The following is a 19,377-nucleotide window of genomic DNA, read 5'->3' as shown; positions in this document are numbered from 1 at the left end:
TGTTTTGTGGGGGCTATGTGCAGGACTATTACTTGGCTAAGAGCAGCGACTTCCTGGATTCTCACGCTGTTAACTGGCAATTTCATGGTGGCGTAAAATCTTGAGGAAGTCGCTGCTCCCAACCAAGAAATAGTCCTGCACATAACCCCCTGTAAAAGCACAACTCCTTCACCAGAGCCAGGCTAAAGGTTTCCCCGCTTCTAGGGTTTATGCTAAGCTAACCGACTTGCTAGCTTCATATTTACCGTACGGACAAGAGAGTAATAGCGATCTTCTAATCTGTCTCTTGGCAAGAAAGCAAAAAAAGTGTATTTCCCAAAATGTGGAACTATTCTTTTAATTGACATATTGTTTTCTCGTGGAATATGGATGTACACAGTTGAGCCAGTGTTTTTAAATCATTTGTGTCATGACGCAAAGTCAGCAGACATGGTTCAAGTTGAGTTATTTAAAAATCTGAAATGTTTCCTCCAAAAAAATAAGAGCACCTTGTGTGAAGAAAACATTTCGACCCTGTTCCTGCTGTTGTACTTATGAAGCGAGCCCCCTAAGAGTTAGTGCAATGCTCATATTTCTGTTCTTTTGCAATCTCTATTCTACATGGACCTGGTTATTTTTGGCTTTCCTCAACAAGATAAATCTGCAACAACTCACTCCATATTTTACGAGGAGCAGTGTTAGCTCAACTGTTGCTCAACAGTGGTGTTTGAAACATAAGAACAACAGTGAAGTCAATTTGGGGTTTCCTTGTGGATTTAGAAACTGTTCCACTTCAGTCACATTGATTTAATTTCCGCTGACGATTCAGTAAAATGTTTTGTTCTGTGGTGATGCAGCAATCTCCATCATTTTAAAACAGGCCCTTTCCAAAGGTTAGAAAGGAAACGCTTGTGTGTTTTGTCGTCTTGTGTTGAAACTGTGAGATTGGATGAAGTGCGAGTGAGCACCTGACTGAGTGAGCGCAACTTTTTCTTCTTTACAACTTTCCACCTGAAAAATCGAAGCCTGTTGCAGTACTTCTGTGGAGCACTATGACTCCCTTATGTTGAGAAAAGTGATCCGTTTCATTCTGAAAAGTCCGCTTTTTAAAAACCAACATGGGCTCAGTTCAAACCTTTGTTTCAAAACAAAACTCCTCGTGTCATGTACTGCCCCTGTTAAGCTCTGAACTGCCTGCACCAGACAAACATTCACGGTCGGCCGTGACGAATCAATTATTATGTATGATGTCTGATTTGATCTTTATCTTTATGGGTGGTGTGTTTCTGCCCACAGGTGGAAGCATTGTCTCTTATCAAATGTGTTTGCTTTTGGTTAAATATATAGAATCCAACGTTGGATACATTTAAAAATGCCTCGGGTGGTATTAATCTCAACTGGTGTGACAGACGAGCACATTGACTTTGGTCTTACTTTGTCCTTCAGCTATAACCCTGTCGTCATGTAGTCATGTAGTCATAACACTGCCTCTCCCACCCGTTCAGGTTACCACTGTTTGTACTTTTTGCTGTCTCTGTGCCCCCCCCCCCCCCCCCTACACAGCAGAGGTGACTGCTTACACATAATATTATTTACATCATGCCTGTCCTTCACAATTTGATTCGCTTTCTGCTTTTCTTTTATGATTGACACACCTACATAGGAGTTTATTTTAAAACGGTACAATAACACAACACAAAACGCAAGGATTGCATAATAGGTGCAATATAATTGCTATTGTACAATATACAGCTATTGTATATTGCATTCTGGTCATCTTAATATGATAATACATAATATGATCTCTTATATTGGCATTTTCACCTTGTGGGACCAAACATGTTGCAAGGCATTTACGTTGCAAGGTACTCTTAAGAAAAGACCTTAAGATGTTTAGCATGCTAACTAAACATCGACATTATTTCTCATAGTAGTATTTAGCTCAAAGCACTGCAGTGTTTAAGTACAGAGCCAATAGCATAGACTCGTCTGGTTTGACCTATAGAATGCATCAGATTTAAGTTGACCATCGCTGTCCCTTGTTTAACACTTATGCACTATCATTTGTCCTAAAGAAAACTAACATATGTGTCAGGTTTAGCACCTCAGGACAATTACTTAGCTGTCAGATGTTATCATGCACAGATTTACTTACACAACACTGATGGATTATGTACACTTTCTGGAATTTGTCTTGTGGCAAACCTACCTATCTGGGCCGTTCAGCCGGCTGGCAAGCAAACGTTACATCCCCTTCCACTGCTAAGTGAAGTTCTCTACCCTTCGCTTTAAATGTACCATGGTGCTGACTTTACCCTGCCTCTTCAGTTGTGTTGAGTTATTGGTGTTGGAAGGTGGATGTCTGATCATATGAATGTTGAAGTAATAATATGAACGCTCTCTGCCGTCACACTGCCGTGTGGACCTAGTTTCCAAGCCTCACGGGGCAACAGTTACAGCCAACATGACCAATTGACCCTTCGCTAAGTGCTGTGCTAATGGATAGAAGAGACCAGCTGATCTACACAGCTGATCTCATGATTGACAGCCCGGAACAATGACAGCAAGGAAATTATGAGTGAGCATGCGAGAGAAGTGAATGGCAGATGTATGAGAAATAAACTACAAGACTAAGCATACAAGAGTATAGTCTTCCTGACTTACGCTAGAGCTTCATTTGTAGGCAGCTGTGTAAATAGACTGCGGATGGATACTCTAGCATCTATCTGTCTGTCTGTCGTCTCACACTTGAGAGAAGTGAGCTGTTATTTTCACTACTTTAAGGCACAAAGAGATTCCATTTGCAGTTGAGAGAACGGAAACAAGACTGTAGATATCAACAATCACAAACTGTATATGTGAAGATGAACGTGCTACATTTTCTGAATGTATAAAAACATTTTTGAGCCTTGTGTAAAGAATCGTAGGAAACTTTAGAGTGTTAAATTACGTTTGATTTTTCATTTAAGGTCAATATTTATTTTGTACAAGCACTGTTGTAACACTTCAATGATGTCTAGAAAGGCTACTGAAACGATGAATGTGGCTTCTGTCTTCCCCTTCCTCCTACATTGTGTTTATATTACTATGAATTAATACTGCAAAAAATGAATGCTGTATTTTATTGACAGTTATCTGATATTGGTATGGATTGTATATTTGCTTGTTGCACCTTTTGCATGTCTCACACTGCCTTCTTTTCCCCTGACACAATTGTACAATAAATATTTTCTAGTGAAGTATCTTAAGTTTCTCTTCCTCTCGCTTTGTGTCTTTCCACTCCTGGGTTTGGTTTTTGTCACTTGAAATAAAATAAAAATATATATATATATATATATATTCAAAAAACATAATTGAAGAATTTAAATGTTTTTTCTGCAGCTTCACAAGAAGATCCAAAACTCCAAACCCTTATGACTGGATCCCTCTCGTTCGATCAGTCTGCTGTGATCGTTGTGGGTCATGTAAGTCATAGTAGCCTATAGCATCTTGAAAAAAGTCAGTGTAGTATGTTGAAAAAAGTCAGTGTAGTATGTTCCAAAAGGTCAGTCATAAAAGTCATATTTTAAAGAAGGCTTTAAAAATGTCCTAGTATAGTATGATATAAAGTGTCAGGAAGAAACTCAGGGGGCTTTACAATTCCTTAGACCCTCACATCGGATTAAGGAAAAATTCCCCCCAAGAAAACTCCGGGAGAGCAACTGGGCAGAAGGGCAATATGTTGCAGAATGAACATATGAATATTACAACATAGCCAATCCATATGTATAAAATTGTCATTAAAAATATAGTATATTCTGCCATAGAACAGGCTATATAAAGAGCTCAGGAAGGATTTACAGATTTGTAAGGCCAAAGGTGGATATTATGGCATGTGTGTGTGTCACCTGTATGTGAAGGTGCTTTAATGCACATCACAGATGAGTGCTCCCCAATGCTTTGGCAGTGTGGACTGGCTTCCTGTAGCAAAATCTGCAAAGCAAGCATCAGACTGCTCTGTCAGTTTACGTGTGTGTGTGTGTGTGTGTGTGTGGGGTCATTGGACTTTCTGGCAGGTTTAATTATTGTGCAACAGCAACATGATAAAGTACTTAATTGAAGATTGGGAACTTTGACCACTCCGTGACATAGATTGAGCAGTATGGGGAACAAAAGAGATGCGGACAATGACAAAACCGATGTGGGTTTGTTCCCTAAACCATCGCCTGGTGAATGCGACTAGTCTTAAGAGCCAACTCGAAATTTGACAAGACTGCTCAGAGACATGAGCACTTGTATTAGTAAGGCCGACAGCACCCTCTGGCTGTCACAACACACACTTTAAGGATTTACCCCCTGCAATAATCAGCTTCACATTTATGGTACACAAATCATGTCATGCGCACATCATATGGACCAAACTTTTCCAAAACCAATGCGTTTTCTCCTCTTCATACATCAAATATGTTGTGCTGTTCTATTTAGTTACAACAGTTCAAATCAATGGAGACCAGAGAGTTCAGTGGCATAACTCATTTATTATTGAATAAAAATTGGACATGAACACATGCAGACTAAAAACCAGTGTAACAAATTGACAACCCTAAACTTCTTCAAATCTGCATCCCCTGCTGTAAAAAAAAAAAAAAAAAAAAAAAAAAAGGAAAATGTAGATATATAATTGAAACTGTACAAAACAGCTTTAGCAACATGTCAAAAAAAAAAGAGATGGAAACAAATACCACTCGCCCACCTGTCCCTTAATGTGCAAACATACTGATCTTCCTGAATGATCGCTTTTATTTTACATTTGTTCATTCAATGGTTCCACTGAGCGGTTCGCTTTTATAAATCAAAGCGTTCACATTTTGTCAGCGGATATCCATCCATCTTTACACTGTAAATAAGGTTTGTTTTAAAGTCCATAACTTCACATGTAAAACTAAGAACATAAGGGAGGCTAGAGAGATGGTGGTGGTGTGCGGAGTGGCGGTATCATGGGAAAAATGAAGATAAACGTATAGTTGGGAGAGGGCAGGACAACCGGACTGGGACTGATGTCGCACTGCGTTGGTGCCTTCCCTCAACCACTGATCGTGTCTGAGCTGGGTGAAACAAAAGGTTGGTAAACCTACAAATAGTCCACTGAATGCTGGTAGATACTGCTGCAGCCTGGGTTCCTCAGACGCACACTTCCAAACCATAAGAGACACAACATCAACCACCTCTGCCAAATATCAGCTACAAGTGTGCTGTCGTGTAGACGAGTCAAAGTAATGAATATTCTATAACAAAGACATTTGTACATGCAGACGGTATGTGTAGGATTTAGGTAATTTCAACGTTTCCATAATTGCCACCGGTGACAAGGCAAAATTCAATTAAAAAAAATAAATATTTACTTATTTGACTTTGGCCAACAAAATTAAAAGCTTGAGGAGAATCAACATTCCTGTAAGTCGAGTAGTTTAAATGGTCATTTTCCAGATGCATATGAGAAACCCAGAAACCCAACTATGTTGCATTAGGCTGGTAATATACTCAAAATGAAACCAAACCTGGCCTGTTCTCTCACCCATGGCAGAGCTGCAGTCTGATGACATGTCAGCAAAGTCATCCGACAGATATATGACTTCCATAATAGTTTAAGTGCAACCATTCAACCTTCGGAAGAACTTGCAAGATGTGACTTCATTAAATGAAAAGACTGGCAGTTACACTGATTTAGCACACTGCATTCAGAGAACACGGCAAAAATCTGATTTAGTTTTGCGTATACTGAAAATGCTTCAGTGACCATCAGTCCCAAAGAGGGGCGTGTGTGCGTGTGTTGTCTCAGCGGCGGTGACGGCTATGTCCTGAGTGCCCACTACTACTGCTGTGGTGTTTGCTCTTGTGGCCACGCTCCCGCTCCCGGTCCCGGTCGTAGGACCGAGACCTCTCCCTCTCCCTCCGGTCTCCTCGATGGCCACCTCCTCGCTCGTGTTTGTGTTTCTTTGTGGAGAGGTCAAAGGAGCCGCGGTCTCTGTCTCTCTCCCGTTCCCTCTCTCGGTCCCGTTCCCGGTCTACTTTGACCGGGGTGCGGGATCGTGTGCGAGAGCGCGAGCGCTTCCTCTTGTGACCGGTTCCTCCACCTCCACTGTTGCTGTGGCGGCTGCTGGGCTTGGAGTCGCTATTGTTGCCGTGGTGGCTGGACTTGGACTTGAGGTGGGGGAGGAGGGGGGAGGGCGGATGGCGGCGAGGCGATGGACTACGACTGTGAGAGCGAGAGCGTGAGCGAGAACTGTACGTCCCTGAGCGACTGCGTCTGCTGTTGTAACTGTGGAAAGAGAAGCAAAAGAGGAAGATGAGCAATACATTCAGCTAGTTAAACATAAATAAAAGTTATGTTTAACTAGAACATTTTGACATAAACAAGTGATCTTACTGTCTGCGAGGTGAGCGGGATCTAGACCTGGAACGTGTTCTTGAATGAGATCGACTTCTGCTCCTGCTGTTCCTCCCAATCTTCATGTCTTTCCTTAAGCTGAAAAAAAGCCCCATATATATTAGGAACTAATGAAAATAGAAAGACAAACACTGTTAGATAAGTGGCATGACAGCCATCTTGTACTCTGAGTAACTTAATGAAGGCAAAAGGAAAGCATTTAAGGAAAGTGAGGATGGCTATTGCTAAAACATGTGTTTATTTCCTACCCATTGTGTGGACTCTTGTTGACCTGAGTCCGGCTCTCTGGCTCCTTCTTAACGGGTTTGAGGGTCTGGGGGTTTGGAGACTTCTCCTCCACCTTTGCCACATTTGGGGTGCAGGGCTTGGAAGCCGGAGAGAAGCCCCCCAGCGTGGTCAGTGCAGGGGTACCGTCGGGGTTCAGGCCTTTAGCTTTCAGCTTGGCCTCGGTCAAGAACATTTTCCTCCGGTCCACCTCCTTCTCCATCTGGTCGTAGTTCGGCTGGGGAAGAAATCATGCCGTCAGTTTACACAGACGACTGTGAGCAAATAACACCATATTATAAGTGTCGTTGACTAACGTTTCTGAACTCAATGCACCAAATGAAGTAAGCTTTTAATCCCAAATCTAGACCGTCTTTTCAGTCTACGACCAATGATGGATAGTCAGGTTCCTAATTATATATCATACACGCTTAAAATGTCATCTGGGCAAAATTTGGGGATGAAATGAAGCATGCTGAAATATTCAAATGCAGATACTTCCACAACTATCTATTAACTAATGCATTATTCATATGATGCACAGTCATGCTAGTACTGTGCTCTCTAAAGATGCCTACCTTCTTCCTGGTGTAGAGCTTGAGGGTGGTGATGCAGACCTCTTTAACTTCCTCCTCACTGGCTCCAAACAGAAGGTACCAGTTAGGTCTGGATGGCAGAGGGATCTGGCAGACACATGCACAGAAGGTAGTATTATGTGAAAGGTACAATACTGTAGAGCTAGAGAGGATTTGAGTAGACAACATGTAGTCCAAAAACAGTGATAAAGCATTTGAGGCCATGTGAAAACTACCTGCAGGGCTCGAGCAGCGAGGAATATGCAGGCACAGGCGATGGTCTCGGCTTGGAATCTCACAAACACGTTTGTCCTCAGGGTATCATTCATGTAGTTCCTATGAAGACAAAAACAACACATAGAAACAAAAACATAGCATCTTCTCTACACAAAGCCACCTCTTACCCATACCGACACACTTAAAGACGTGTCACAGCTGTAGCCGCAGGTCGTTAGTCGGTCAGTGATCGGCTGATTTATCAGGGCTTTATGTTTTTAACTTTCTGATAAAGATTTAGATTTTTCATTCCTTTTTAAAATTTAGCTCAATCTTACGACTAAGAAACAACCTCTTCACCACCCAGACATTTCGGTGGGTGACTGTTGAACAAGCATCAACACTAACGGCTCACTGACTAAGGATTAGACCAACAGAGGCCCTGACAGCATCAAATCAATCATAAGCCCTGATAGCGATAAAGACCACGGTTATACAGTTTGAGTTACACAATTCTGAGGAGCAATATGCACTTGGATCTGTCAAAATTTAACTTTGTCCATTTCTCTCTGGGGCATCCATGGGAGTGCTGTATGTCACAGGTAAAGCATGAAGACACAAATGGGAAAAAAATCTACTGAAGACCTGCCAACACCATTTTACCACACTGACCTTTGAGTAGCTAGATTAAGACTAATGATGATTGAGATTATGACACATGCCGTGTGTGGAGGGAGGGAGAGGGGGGGAGGCATGCAGACACACGGATTCAACACATTCATGGAGAATGCAGTTGCTTTCAAACTGTTACATCTGAGAGAATAGGGAGGCACAGCATGTATGGTGGCATGCACGACAGCTAGAGTCTGGGAGTCAGTGGCATGTTGATGTCATCAAATGATGCAGCACTGGCAGAATATTCTGACAGCCTGCTTGTGATACTCACATTGATGGGAAGGCTTAACTGCAAAACAGTAACCACTTTTAAATGAAGATGAATGCTTTCCAGCCACGATTTAAAACGAACCCCCGGAAGACCACTGATCGTCTTCAACCCCATTTCACTTTAACTCATCTAAAAAGACATTAGGTGGCAACGTAGGCCTCACTACTTCGGTTAAGTGAAATCTCTGTGATATAAACAGATTATGTGTCAGTGGGTTGTCTGGAACAATGGATAAATTAGATTAGCCATGAAGAGTTAGGAAAAAAAGGAAAGACAAAATGGCCAGGATGTGAATCAGAGGAGTACAGGGTGGTGTGAGCATCTATGTCCTTAAGAAACATAGAAGTCCTAAAGACAAAAAAAGTGTGATAACAGAAACATGATGGTTAAACCCCGGTAAACTAGCACTGATCCCATTCAGATTATCAAGAGGAACAACCAGCAACAAAAAAAAACAACTAATCACAAAGCAGTGAAAAGTCTCCAAATACTGTGTGTCAAGTTCCACAGTTCGACTCATATAACATGAGCTGCTCTGCTGGAAGCATGCCACAAGTATCTCATAACGACATTGCCACACCAGGATTACTTCCAGTCTAGCCAGCCTTCATCGAACGACCTGCACTTTGGCACGTCGGCGTGAACCCGCTCTGCTAACGCTACCATAGACAACACAGGGCCGCTGGATTCTGACTGCTGCGTGGGTGAGACAGGTCCGTGGAGGAAAAACCTGAGAACTGGATCAGCCTGTAAGACAGACACATGTCTGGACACCAAGTAAGTTGGGGACAGGACACAGTATACTACTGTAAATAATAATAAAAAAATAGGCAGGTAAACTGGTCAAAAAAAAAAAAGTTATTCTGTTGTGTCTAAGTTTACTTCATTGCTAGATGCAAGTAAACTAGAAAAAAAAGTCAGAATATAAATGTATATGTAGCTACTTAGCAAAACTGGGTATTACAGTTAAAACCTTTGTAGCAAGACCAAAAAAATACAAATCCTTTTGGACACCCAAGAGAAAACAAGATGATGTTGGCTGTTGGGAAAGGCCCGCCCGCCCCCTTCAGTGAATCTCGGCATTGGGATTGGCTGTCTGGAGAGGGGCAGCCAGCCAATGGGGGGAGCTTCCTTAGGTCATGTGGTTGGAGGAGGCAGAGTTCAGAGGTTCTTTATGTGACTTACCAGCATGGACTACCCTTTAATCAAAGAGTAGAGAGAAAGGACAAAGTTAAACCAAGTTCCACGGGCAGCGCAAATCAAACAGACTTTACAGCAAAGCCATGTAAGGGCAGACAAGAGAGTGAGACACGCAACAGGTTTGCAATAAAAAAAAATTGCTCCATCAGAAACAAAAAATAAAGAGGTGGAAGGGTTAAAATGGAGTGAGGGAACGTCGCAGTCAAACCTGGGCGAAATGGTGGTTGAATAATTTTCAAAATTTGTGCTTAAGAACACATGGAGGCACTTGAACGTCACTTATCCGACAGGTGGTGTCGTTTCCACATATGGGTTTGTTCCGAGATCCTAGCAGATAAATCAAGTGCTCTTCAAGCGGTTCAACCATTTGAAACTCGTTCAACGTAATATTTAGCCCAGGTCTGGTGGCACTTCTTGCAGACATGACACAGGTTGCTGCTGTGGGAGATGGACATTGGAGAACTAGGGAGGAACTTACCAGGCCGTCTGGACCAGCGTCTGGTTCTTCTCACATTCGAGGACTTGAAGGTACATGACGATGATCTGTACGAAAAAACTGTACGTTAAAAACACAGAAACGCCTCCAGATGCTTCATAATATTCTGCAAAAGCTGCTTCTTGTGTGGTTGCAATAGCTGAAGTACACTGCGCAGCACAACTTAAATAGGTGCGAGTGTGGCTTGAACTCACCTTGTGAGGATGCTTGACGTGCACACAGAAGCCCAGCTCCTTCAGGATCCGCCGTTCTGCTTTGATGACTTGGTTTTTGGTATTTATGTAGTTCTGATCAAGTATCAATGAACTTGGAGTCCTGGTTCATAAAGGAATCAAAATAAAATAATGTTTCCCCCTTTGGAAATAAAAATAAATAAAGAAAGTGCCCTTTTGATTTCTTGCACTCTTTTCTTTTTTGTTCCCGTTTCAACCAACTAAAAGCAACAGGTTTAACTGTTTGCATGCCTGACAGTTTGCTGGGGGTTGAGGACTCCTGTGGTTCACGTGAAAGCGTTATGGGATTTTGTAGACGGCCCTCTACCTCATTCACCAGGTGTCACAGCTTTTACAGAAATATCAACTCAGACCATCGCCCACATCACGACCGCAACGTGAGAAATATTTTACAATCTTCAAACATGGACTAGAATAAAAACCCAAAACTACTATGACGAGATGTCACAAATCATTCTCACCTATTCTTACATACTCTATACACCAGTTAAGTTAATAATCTGTTATGTAACCAAAACCACTTGACTTTTATTCATAGTACAGCAGCATATCCAGACCAAAAACCGTCACTGCAAACAGAACACTGTACAAACCTACAACACATCTGCTGGTTGAACACAGATCATTTCAAATGCTACTAATACAAACAGATTTTCAGCATTCATCACAATAACTGCATTAACCTTAAGATTAGATGCATTCTGATCTGTAAATCTGTAAACAGGCGGTGTGTCGGCCTCCCTATAATACATCATGTACCATGTATGATATGCAGTATATATCACAATACCAGAATAAATAGAACTTTAAACACTTTCAGAATAATTTAGCATCTTTACAAACAATGATCAAATCAAAATCTAGCATTCTGATGTCTCAAATAACAAATTTAATGTGAATACTGTCATGCTAAAAGCCACATGCATGGTAAACGCATCTGTGTGATGTCCATTATTTAACACGACCAACAGTCCAAATCTACATCTAAATCAACAGACTTGCTTCAAGTGCACCACGGTTACGGTTACAGTTACTCTTAATCGGTTCATATTCCCTTGAATTTAATACCAATCTCTTAAAGCTATGCTAAGCTAAGCTAATGCACTGACCCTAAACTAAAACATAAGCCGCATGGACTACTAAGTATCCATTTAATGACTCCAACATCAACAAGGTGATATTTCTATAAAAGCCATGGGTTGGCAGACAGTTGGTGAATGGGGTTTTTTACTCTTAAAGCACAAACAAGATGCACGGCAAAGAGCAGTCAGTGAAGGAGACTACGTTACCCAAACGGTCCGCAGAGTGACGGACAGATACCCAAAAGCTTAAGATTGAACCACAGGAGTCCTCAAGGCGCCCCGGGGGGCCAAGGACCTTCGGCCAACCTGTCATCCCCGATCCCAGTGCCCCACGGGGGTTCAGACCACGGGCGTCTCCCACAGGAGGGGGTGGGGTGGCCCTGGGGGGGGAGGAGAGACCCCCTTGCATCATGGTTGTCATGCCGACTGCTTCGTCTTACGTACCATTCCACATCACCCAGGCTTTGGTAAATGTAGCTGGTCGCTGTTAGTTGGTTGCAAGGGAAAAAAGAAGCCAAGTTAATGCCACGGTCTATAGAATAGACATGAACAGATTTCTATGAAGACAAAAGGCACACGCGCTAATAGAGCAGCGGTGCCTCGTCTTAAAATGCTCGCCAATTATTAAAAGTGAGTTTGTCACGATATCAATTTCAGTGTAACGTCAAACTCAGATGTTATAAGGTAGACAATTACACTTCAGAAACTACCAGTGAAGCGGAAACTGAAAAGTTTTAAAATGGTTTAGAGTACAAGGATATACAGAAGAGCACTTTCACAGCAAAAAAAACAAAACATACAATACAACATTAAAATAGTTTTTTTTTTATTTCACAAAAGAGAAGACTGGGTTCATTGGCGATACTTACTTTTTGCCTCGGATCTGTCTCAGATGGTGAAAAACATTTATGACGTCTCGAATTCGTCGCGGTGCTTCCTCAATCTTGGAGGCCAAGTTGATACAAGCCATCGCAACAATCTGGAAAGAAGATGATTGAAACAAACGATTGGAAGACAGAGTATAATAACCTATGGCATGCATCCAGAGATAATAGAGTACAGACACATTAAAATATACCAATGAGGAGACATAAATGTACCAACAATCAAGAAATGTTCCTATGTGCCTATTTATACTATGGTAGCTACTATTTTAATATCTCTGGAAGATTTACATCACGTGGGAGGAGTTATTATCGGAGAATAGAACAGCTTTAAAGAAATTACAAATTTGTATATAATTTTGTTTTTGCACATCACAATGAACAGTGTGATTGAGCATTTACCATATTGGGCGGAACTTCTCAGACAGACCAATCAAATACTTGTAGTAATACTCGACTATCCAACAAACGACCAATTGAATCTATAACAAAAAGGTTTTAAGACTAAGATAAACTTACATGTGCAACGTTTGCCATACTTTTATATTATTTAAGTTCTTCCACTATAGAAAATGAATGATTAGATTCGGTGTTATTATTGTACTGCAAGTGTTTGATTAGTTTCCTCTTGATTTGAATTATGTCCCCTCTTCGTCTTACAGCAGTTCATAAACGCTGGTACAACGTATCGACAACATGGCCGCCATGAAACGTAACCACAACGATATAAGCCATGCTAACATTAAGCTATGCTAACATTAGTATAACCAGCTGCCTGACAGTGAGCCAGAGGCTTAAACTGACTTACCTCAAAACTGTGCTTGACGAAGGACTTGGAGTAGAAAAAACGATGAAACAGTACTTGCCCCGTTGCCATTGCCACCTGTCGAGAAAGATACAGACCTTGTATAAGGAGGCCTAACCTTACACAATGGACCGCCGCCATTTTAACTACACCACGCCAACGTTACAAAAGATAACGTTAGCAAACAGCTAACACCAGGCCATGAAAAATACTAACATTTCCTCAATGTGAATAAAACACACACCGACATATATAATACGAAGCAGTCTTTACCTGCGGTAACCGGAGGAGAATGCCCGCCGACTGGATCAGTTCACACCCGAGGATGCGAAGGTCGGTCTCTGTGTTCAAGTCGAGGCCGTCGACCATCGACGGCGTCGGAGAGAGCCTTTCCTCCGGTATGAGCGAGTTGTCGATCGTAAGGTACACTTCCGAGTAAACTTTGTCACCGATGAGGATGCCATCGTTGTTTGTGGATGCGTTAGACGAGACAGAGAGAGGACCTGCGGCCATTTTCACCCAGAAAAAGCGATTTTTCGGTTTTCAGCAAACAACTCGTCCAGCCTCGACGGAACGACGGCGGAGCAGGGTGACTGACAAAGCACGTGACGTAACCGGCTTGTCTGGACGCAAACGTTTGTGCACATCCGCGCCGATAAAATAGTTCCTCGATACTCATGCGTTGAACAAAAACTACATGACATTTTGCTCCCAAATGTTCACGAACTTCACTGGAGTGTAACATGCATTTAATCTGTCACCGTTAATCAATTGGTCAGTCATTTACCGGTTATTTTTCTTCTTTTCTCTCACCTGTTTGGAGATTGCAACTGCACACTCCCGACAGTCTAAACAAAGTTAATCACGCATTATACAAATAGTTAATAAACAGATCCGCTGATCTGAGATACAAATGGCTCCATGGTTTTCCATTACAAATGATGATATCTCATGCTTCCTTCACGAGCTCCATGTGAGCTCAATTTTCCAATATCAGAAGTATTTTAGATGTCAAATAATGACAAATGAATCCTAAAACAGTTAATAGTTGTTGGTCAAAACTGTTTCACTATCTTAATTGACACTACAGACCCTGTAATCCGCCATCCAGAAAGAAAACACCAGAGAAGTGTCTCACTCGATTTAACCGATTTATTTTTAAATTATTATATGGAGGCTCAGTTTTACAATTAATTAAAACAATACCCCCCATGTATTTAGCTCATTAAATATCACTTCGTATTAGAAATAAAGACATCTCATTAAATCATTTCATTAGTGTAGTCGGTAAGTGTGTTATTTCCAACATCACGCGAAGGCAACGACTCACCACTAAGGGTTTCAGTGACGTGCATTACGGGAAAGTCCTGACTTCTCACCCATGGAACATATCCATCCGCCAATTAGGAGAACTATGAGTCACAGCGGATACTTAGATTTTATTATGAACTCGCTGTCGTATTTTACACAAAATGTACAGGAAGTCAGTGATATCAGCTTTGTTATTTTATTTTTAACCGTTTAAAGCAGTAACCCAGGTAGGGTGACCAGGACAAAATGGTTTAAGACAAACTGAGCTTGATTTTAGGACTTTGGCATTGATTCTGTGAAAGAAGGCGCAGCCTCATGTGAACAGTTTGTACAGGGCACATTGTGTTCACTCCCTCCAGGAAGGTGTAGCCTGAAGCCCTGCAGTAACTAAAACCAGACAGCAGAGAGAGCTAGAGACCCACCAGTTGAGGTTTCTGAAAGTCAGGTGGCCCATGAAGCAATGATCTTTCTGCGTTTAAAATGTGTCTAATGAGGATTTATACACTGACCTTGTACGGAATCCCCACCAACAGCCTGATGCTGCAGTACAGCCTCTATGTTTGAAACAGTTTTACTAACAAGTGACTTGTGGGCCTATACTGCTGCAGTGTGTGTCTGTAGTTTGTTTCTGTGAATGTTGTATCTATAAACCCAAACATTATTTTTGCTGGTATTGTCTCTGTTGTTTTTTGCAAAGAGAGCAATTGGCCTGCACAAGGTGCCAAAACTCAAGTTTCACTGCAAATCATTTGGTATTTTATAATTTGATTATACCCACAAATTTGTGAGGGAATTTGCACCACAAAAGTAAAATCTCAACTATGGCGGATCCTGCATTATTACCTAATCTTGATACCTTGTCTTGTTGGAAGTATAGTTTTAAGACCTTAAATAATTAGTTTCTATTGGTTGTTTCCAAGCTTTTAGCTTGAGACCCCTTATAACTAAGCAGCATCCACTTGCAAACTCTCATCATAGTAATTCCACCCTCTCAGGGTGTTAGAGGTAAAACTATATAACGCTAATATTTCACAAAAAAATGTTTTAAATCTGTAAAATTAGGATTAATTGATATTATGTGAAAACAATGACTTCTATCTCAGATTAATCGAGTGACCCATTGAACTGGTTTGTATTATGCTATATGCTGTAGTCCTAAATACAGTTGTTTTTAGTCAAATTACAACACAACTAACTGACACATAGCAATCCTGTGGCAGGGTAGTTTTTCCAGCAACAAGAGCTCTGTTTTTTTATTAGGTCATCAGGCAAATAGAGAGACGTCTTCACGTTTAGTCTGCTGTGTGCAGTGTGTATAGTACAGGGACCATACAGATACAACTCACAGGGGGATGACATGTGAGGTGGGGGTCAGTAGGAGCCCGAGAGCAAATTATTACCCTAGGTCCCATGAACTTAATCCTACCATGGTTGGTTATTTCCTGAGATTATATGCATGTGTGTGTGTGTGTGTAAAGCTTTTGTAAGCAATAGCATAATCATGCAAACATGGCACAAGGGTCTGCTTTCATAACCTGATTGAGGCTCTATGTGGCATGTAAGGGGCAGACAGATATTCCCCCCCCCCCCACACACACACACACTCACACACAGATTTACCTACCTGAGTTTTCCGAATACACCACATGAGGTGGCAGACTGAGGTCTCATTGTCCCCGTCATTAACCAACACCTACAAACCAGCACCTCGGGTCCCCGCACTTACGCAGTTACCACAGCGACAAGAATGCTGAGCATTCTTTCTCCGGTTGCCCGGGTGACACTAATTATAGGGTGTGGGAGGGCTCACGGGACAGCAGAATTCAGGAACGACCAAAAAACGACGCAGTTCACACCCGAGGAGGCATTCAGGGCCGCCCAGTGACGAACAAGGGCTTAGTTATACACACACACACCACTCCCTGGAGTGTGTGTGTGTGTGTGTGTGTGTGTGTGTGTGTTTACGAGCAACTTGCACAGATTCCCCAGGGACACGTGTGCATGCCTGCCTTGCTATGATAATTACTGCAAGGAGATCACACTCCAAATGTGTGTGCAAGGCACGCCTGGTGTGTTTACATATGACTGTTTGTGTGTGTGTGTGTGTGTGGCCATTTGTTAAGGCTGATTACATTTGAATGTTTAATGGCGATCATTCATGTCAACGTAATTGTGCTTTATGTTTGGAGCCTGTTACATAAATATCAAGATGTAGAAAGTATTTCAAGGAGTTGTATCTATTTACACACACAAACACACACACACAAACCAGGAAGGGCACCAGGTTAAGGTAGGTGTAGAAATGAGAGAGCTAACTAGATCAATAAAGTGAAGGCACAGAGAGGCTGAGAGGGAAGTCCATTTTAGAAACAGGGTCACAGTGGTTGAATGATAAAATAAGGCCAAAGAGTTGAAAAGAATATTGACAAATAGACATATTTATGTGTGTGTGCCAGAGAGAGAGAGAGAGGGGGGGGGGGGTCTTGGAGACAGAAAGTGTGTTGTCAGAACAGTGTGTATCGTGGGGTAGAGAGTAGAAGCAGGGAGAGTGCGTTTATGCCACTGACTGGCATAAGAAGAGGTTATCTCTTAAAATACGCAGCAGACATGCAGGTCGCGGTGGGAGGAAGTTTAGCCGGGATAAAAGGAAATGTCAACGGTCAGAAGAGCATGTGCAGGGAGAATGTGAGCGGTTGTCGACAGGTCAGCCTATATGTCTGGACTGGACCCTTTTCACGGCAGATATTTTGTCACAGCAGAAAAAAGAAGAGGTGGAAATAGTAACATTAATGACGGCCCAGTTCTGTTCAAGTGACCCAGTCAGCCATGTCAGTGTGACAGTGAGACAGCATGAACAACACTAGAGCCATGGAACTGAGGCGGCTAAATAGAATTCAACCATCATTAATGTTATTAATTCCACTTGTGCTTTTCCTGCTTTGACAAGTCCACGTTTGCCACAAAAAGGGTCTATAGGGCTTGGTATAAAACCTCAATATACCTTTTTGGAACTGACATCAAGGTATCTGTTGCACTGAGCTTTTAAAACTGTCAAGGAGTAAACGTTGGCAACAAATGTCTGGTCTTCTTCTTCTTCCTGTTTAGTTATTCTTTGATTAGACCTTTCCTAATTTAAATCTAAACTGAAGTTGACAAAGAGAATAAACCGTCAAACTCAACGCTTAAGCCAAAATGAAATACAAGTGCTCAGAACAATGGAAAGTTTCAACACATACAGTTTAAAGACAACTGAGCAAACCTCATCTGCTGATGAAGACCATTTGATCAGGTCAGAAGTTTCGGAACAAGCCAGTAAGTGGACCTTGAGTTGAGACTGTTTTGTGAATGAATTGTCAAGCTCAATTATTTTTTTCCCTTATTGTGTTAAATCAATACAGGGTTTGCTCATTTTATATTGCTCAATGCGAATGAAAGAATAGTAATTTTGGTACAAAAACAGGCACTTGTATTGAAAAACTAACCATTCAGTGCACATGTAACATATGGACACACACACACACACACACACACACACACACACACACACACACACACACACACACACACACACACACACACACACACACACACACACACACACACACACACACACACACACACACACACACACACCACATTGTGATGATTACCGTATAATCAATGTCCTTCAGTGGGATTACTTGATTGAAAAAACTGAGTGATGGTGGCGAGGACGGAAACAATCACTCACTGAAGACACACACACACACACACACACACACACACACACACACACACACACACACACACACACACACACACACACACACACACACACACACACACACGTGGAAAAGTCTCATGCAATGAGTAAACACACACAAGGCCACAGGAAGGCAACAAAGAGTCAGCGGCAGAGCACAAAAGGAACGGAATATTTATTGCTGTTTTTCATAAAGGGGCAGCTAGGGAGTGTTGATTGTGGAGGAAGATTTCTTTGGAAATCTTATTAAATATCTTATGCAAACAAAGTACATTTCTATATTCAGACTTCATGACAGTCAACTTCAGAAAAAAACATGAACCACTTTGACATGTGTAGTATGAAATGTTCCATTTTAACCATCGTGACAAAAACAGAGGAGGGAAAAAATTAGCTTTTAATGAAACAGAATGTTCATTGTTACATATTTCAGAACGTCCTCTCCCCACGGACCGAGACCCTAAGCAGATAAACCATATGTGTGTGTTTTGGCAAACAGAGGAAACCTTGGCAGGATAAAATCATTATCATCCCACCTTTCTGTGTGAACGACGTGCATGTGCATTGTCTCACAGATGGGTTGGAAGCGAGGGACACGAGGAAGTCAAACTAAATGCTTTCCATGTGTGCCAGTAAGCGGGGAAATGAGTTCCATGCCACACACACTTCACACATTTCTCCCATCATGCCAATTCATCCCAAATGTAGAGGGAGAGGAAGAGAGGGGGGGAGGGATGGAAAGACCTTGCACGGAGTGAATGATGTCAATAACACACAATGCCTGATTGGTGAGGGCTGGGTAATTCGTGTGTGTGCATGTGTGTCTGGGGGTGCTTGCCTTACAGTTTCTTTTGTGTTTGCCTGCCTTTTCTTTGTGTCCACGGGTGGCCAGGGACACGCTGTCATGCTCCTTCAGCTCTGCCCTTGTGACAGGCTGTGTGTGTGTGTTTGCATGTTTGAGTGTGTGTGTGTGTGTGTGTGTGTGTGTGTTTATCCTGTGCGTGCCACTGAGACTGCGTGAGTTGGGTTGTGAGAAAACAAGTGCATGTCTGTCAGAGAGTGTGTGTCTGGGGAGATTACTGCGGTTCGAGCAGAACTCAGTTGTTGTGTTTTGTGCATAAAGTTTGTGTTGTGAGTTTTAGAGTAGACAATTATAGGGATAGTTGACTAAATTGTGTGTATTATTAACTCTAAGGGAATAATAAAACACTATTAAA

The 19,377-nt window shown here is 41.9% G+C and overlaps 1 protein-coding gene across 2 annotated transcripts; it reads right to left on the bottom strand.

Moving 5' to 3' along the window:
- Positions 1-4,476: 4,476 nt before the first annotated feature.
- Positions 4,477-13,722, bottom strand: ccnl1a (cyclin L1a). Of its 2 annotated transcripts, none has more exons than XM_076101061.1 (10): positions 13,381-13,722; positions 13,111-13,185; positions 12,288-12,397; positions 10,298-10,418; positions 10,086-10,150; positions 7,482-7,581; positions 7,249-7,353; positions 6,655-6,908; positions 6,413-6,484; positions 4,477-6,277 (listed from the first exon to the last, which is right to left on the bottom strand). In XM_076101061.1, the coding sequence occupies exons 1-10, from the start codon at positions 13,618-13,620 to the stop codon at positions 5,794-5,796; spliced, it is 1,626 nt and encodes a 541-aa protein (XP_075957176.1). In that variant the 5' UTR covers positions 13,621-13,722; the 3' UTR covers positions 4,477-5,793. The 2 variants fall into 2 exon arrangements, with proteins under 2 accessions (XP_075957176.1, XP_075957174.1); XM_076101059.1 differs by having other exon boundaries at positions 6,386-6,484; positions 13,381-13,719.
- Positions 13,723-19,377: the final 5,655 nt, after the last annotated feature.

The sequence above is a fragment of the Anarhichas minor genome, unplaced genomic scaffold (genome assembly GCF_050575085.1).
Source record: "Anarhichas minor isolate MPS153535 unplaced genomic scaffold, ASM5057508v1 ptg000026l, whole genome shotgun sequence".
NCBI classification, from domain to species: domain Eukaryota; kingdom Metazoa; phylum Chordata; class Actinopteri; order Perciformes; family Anarhichadidae; genus Anarhichas; species Anarhichas minor.
Note: the sequence above shows the minus strand (reverse complement) of the source record. Positions and strands in the feature narration are given on the sequence as shown.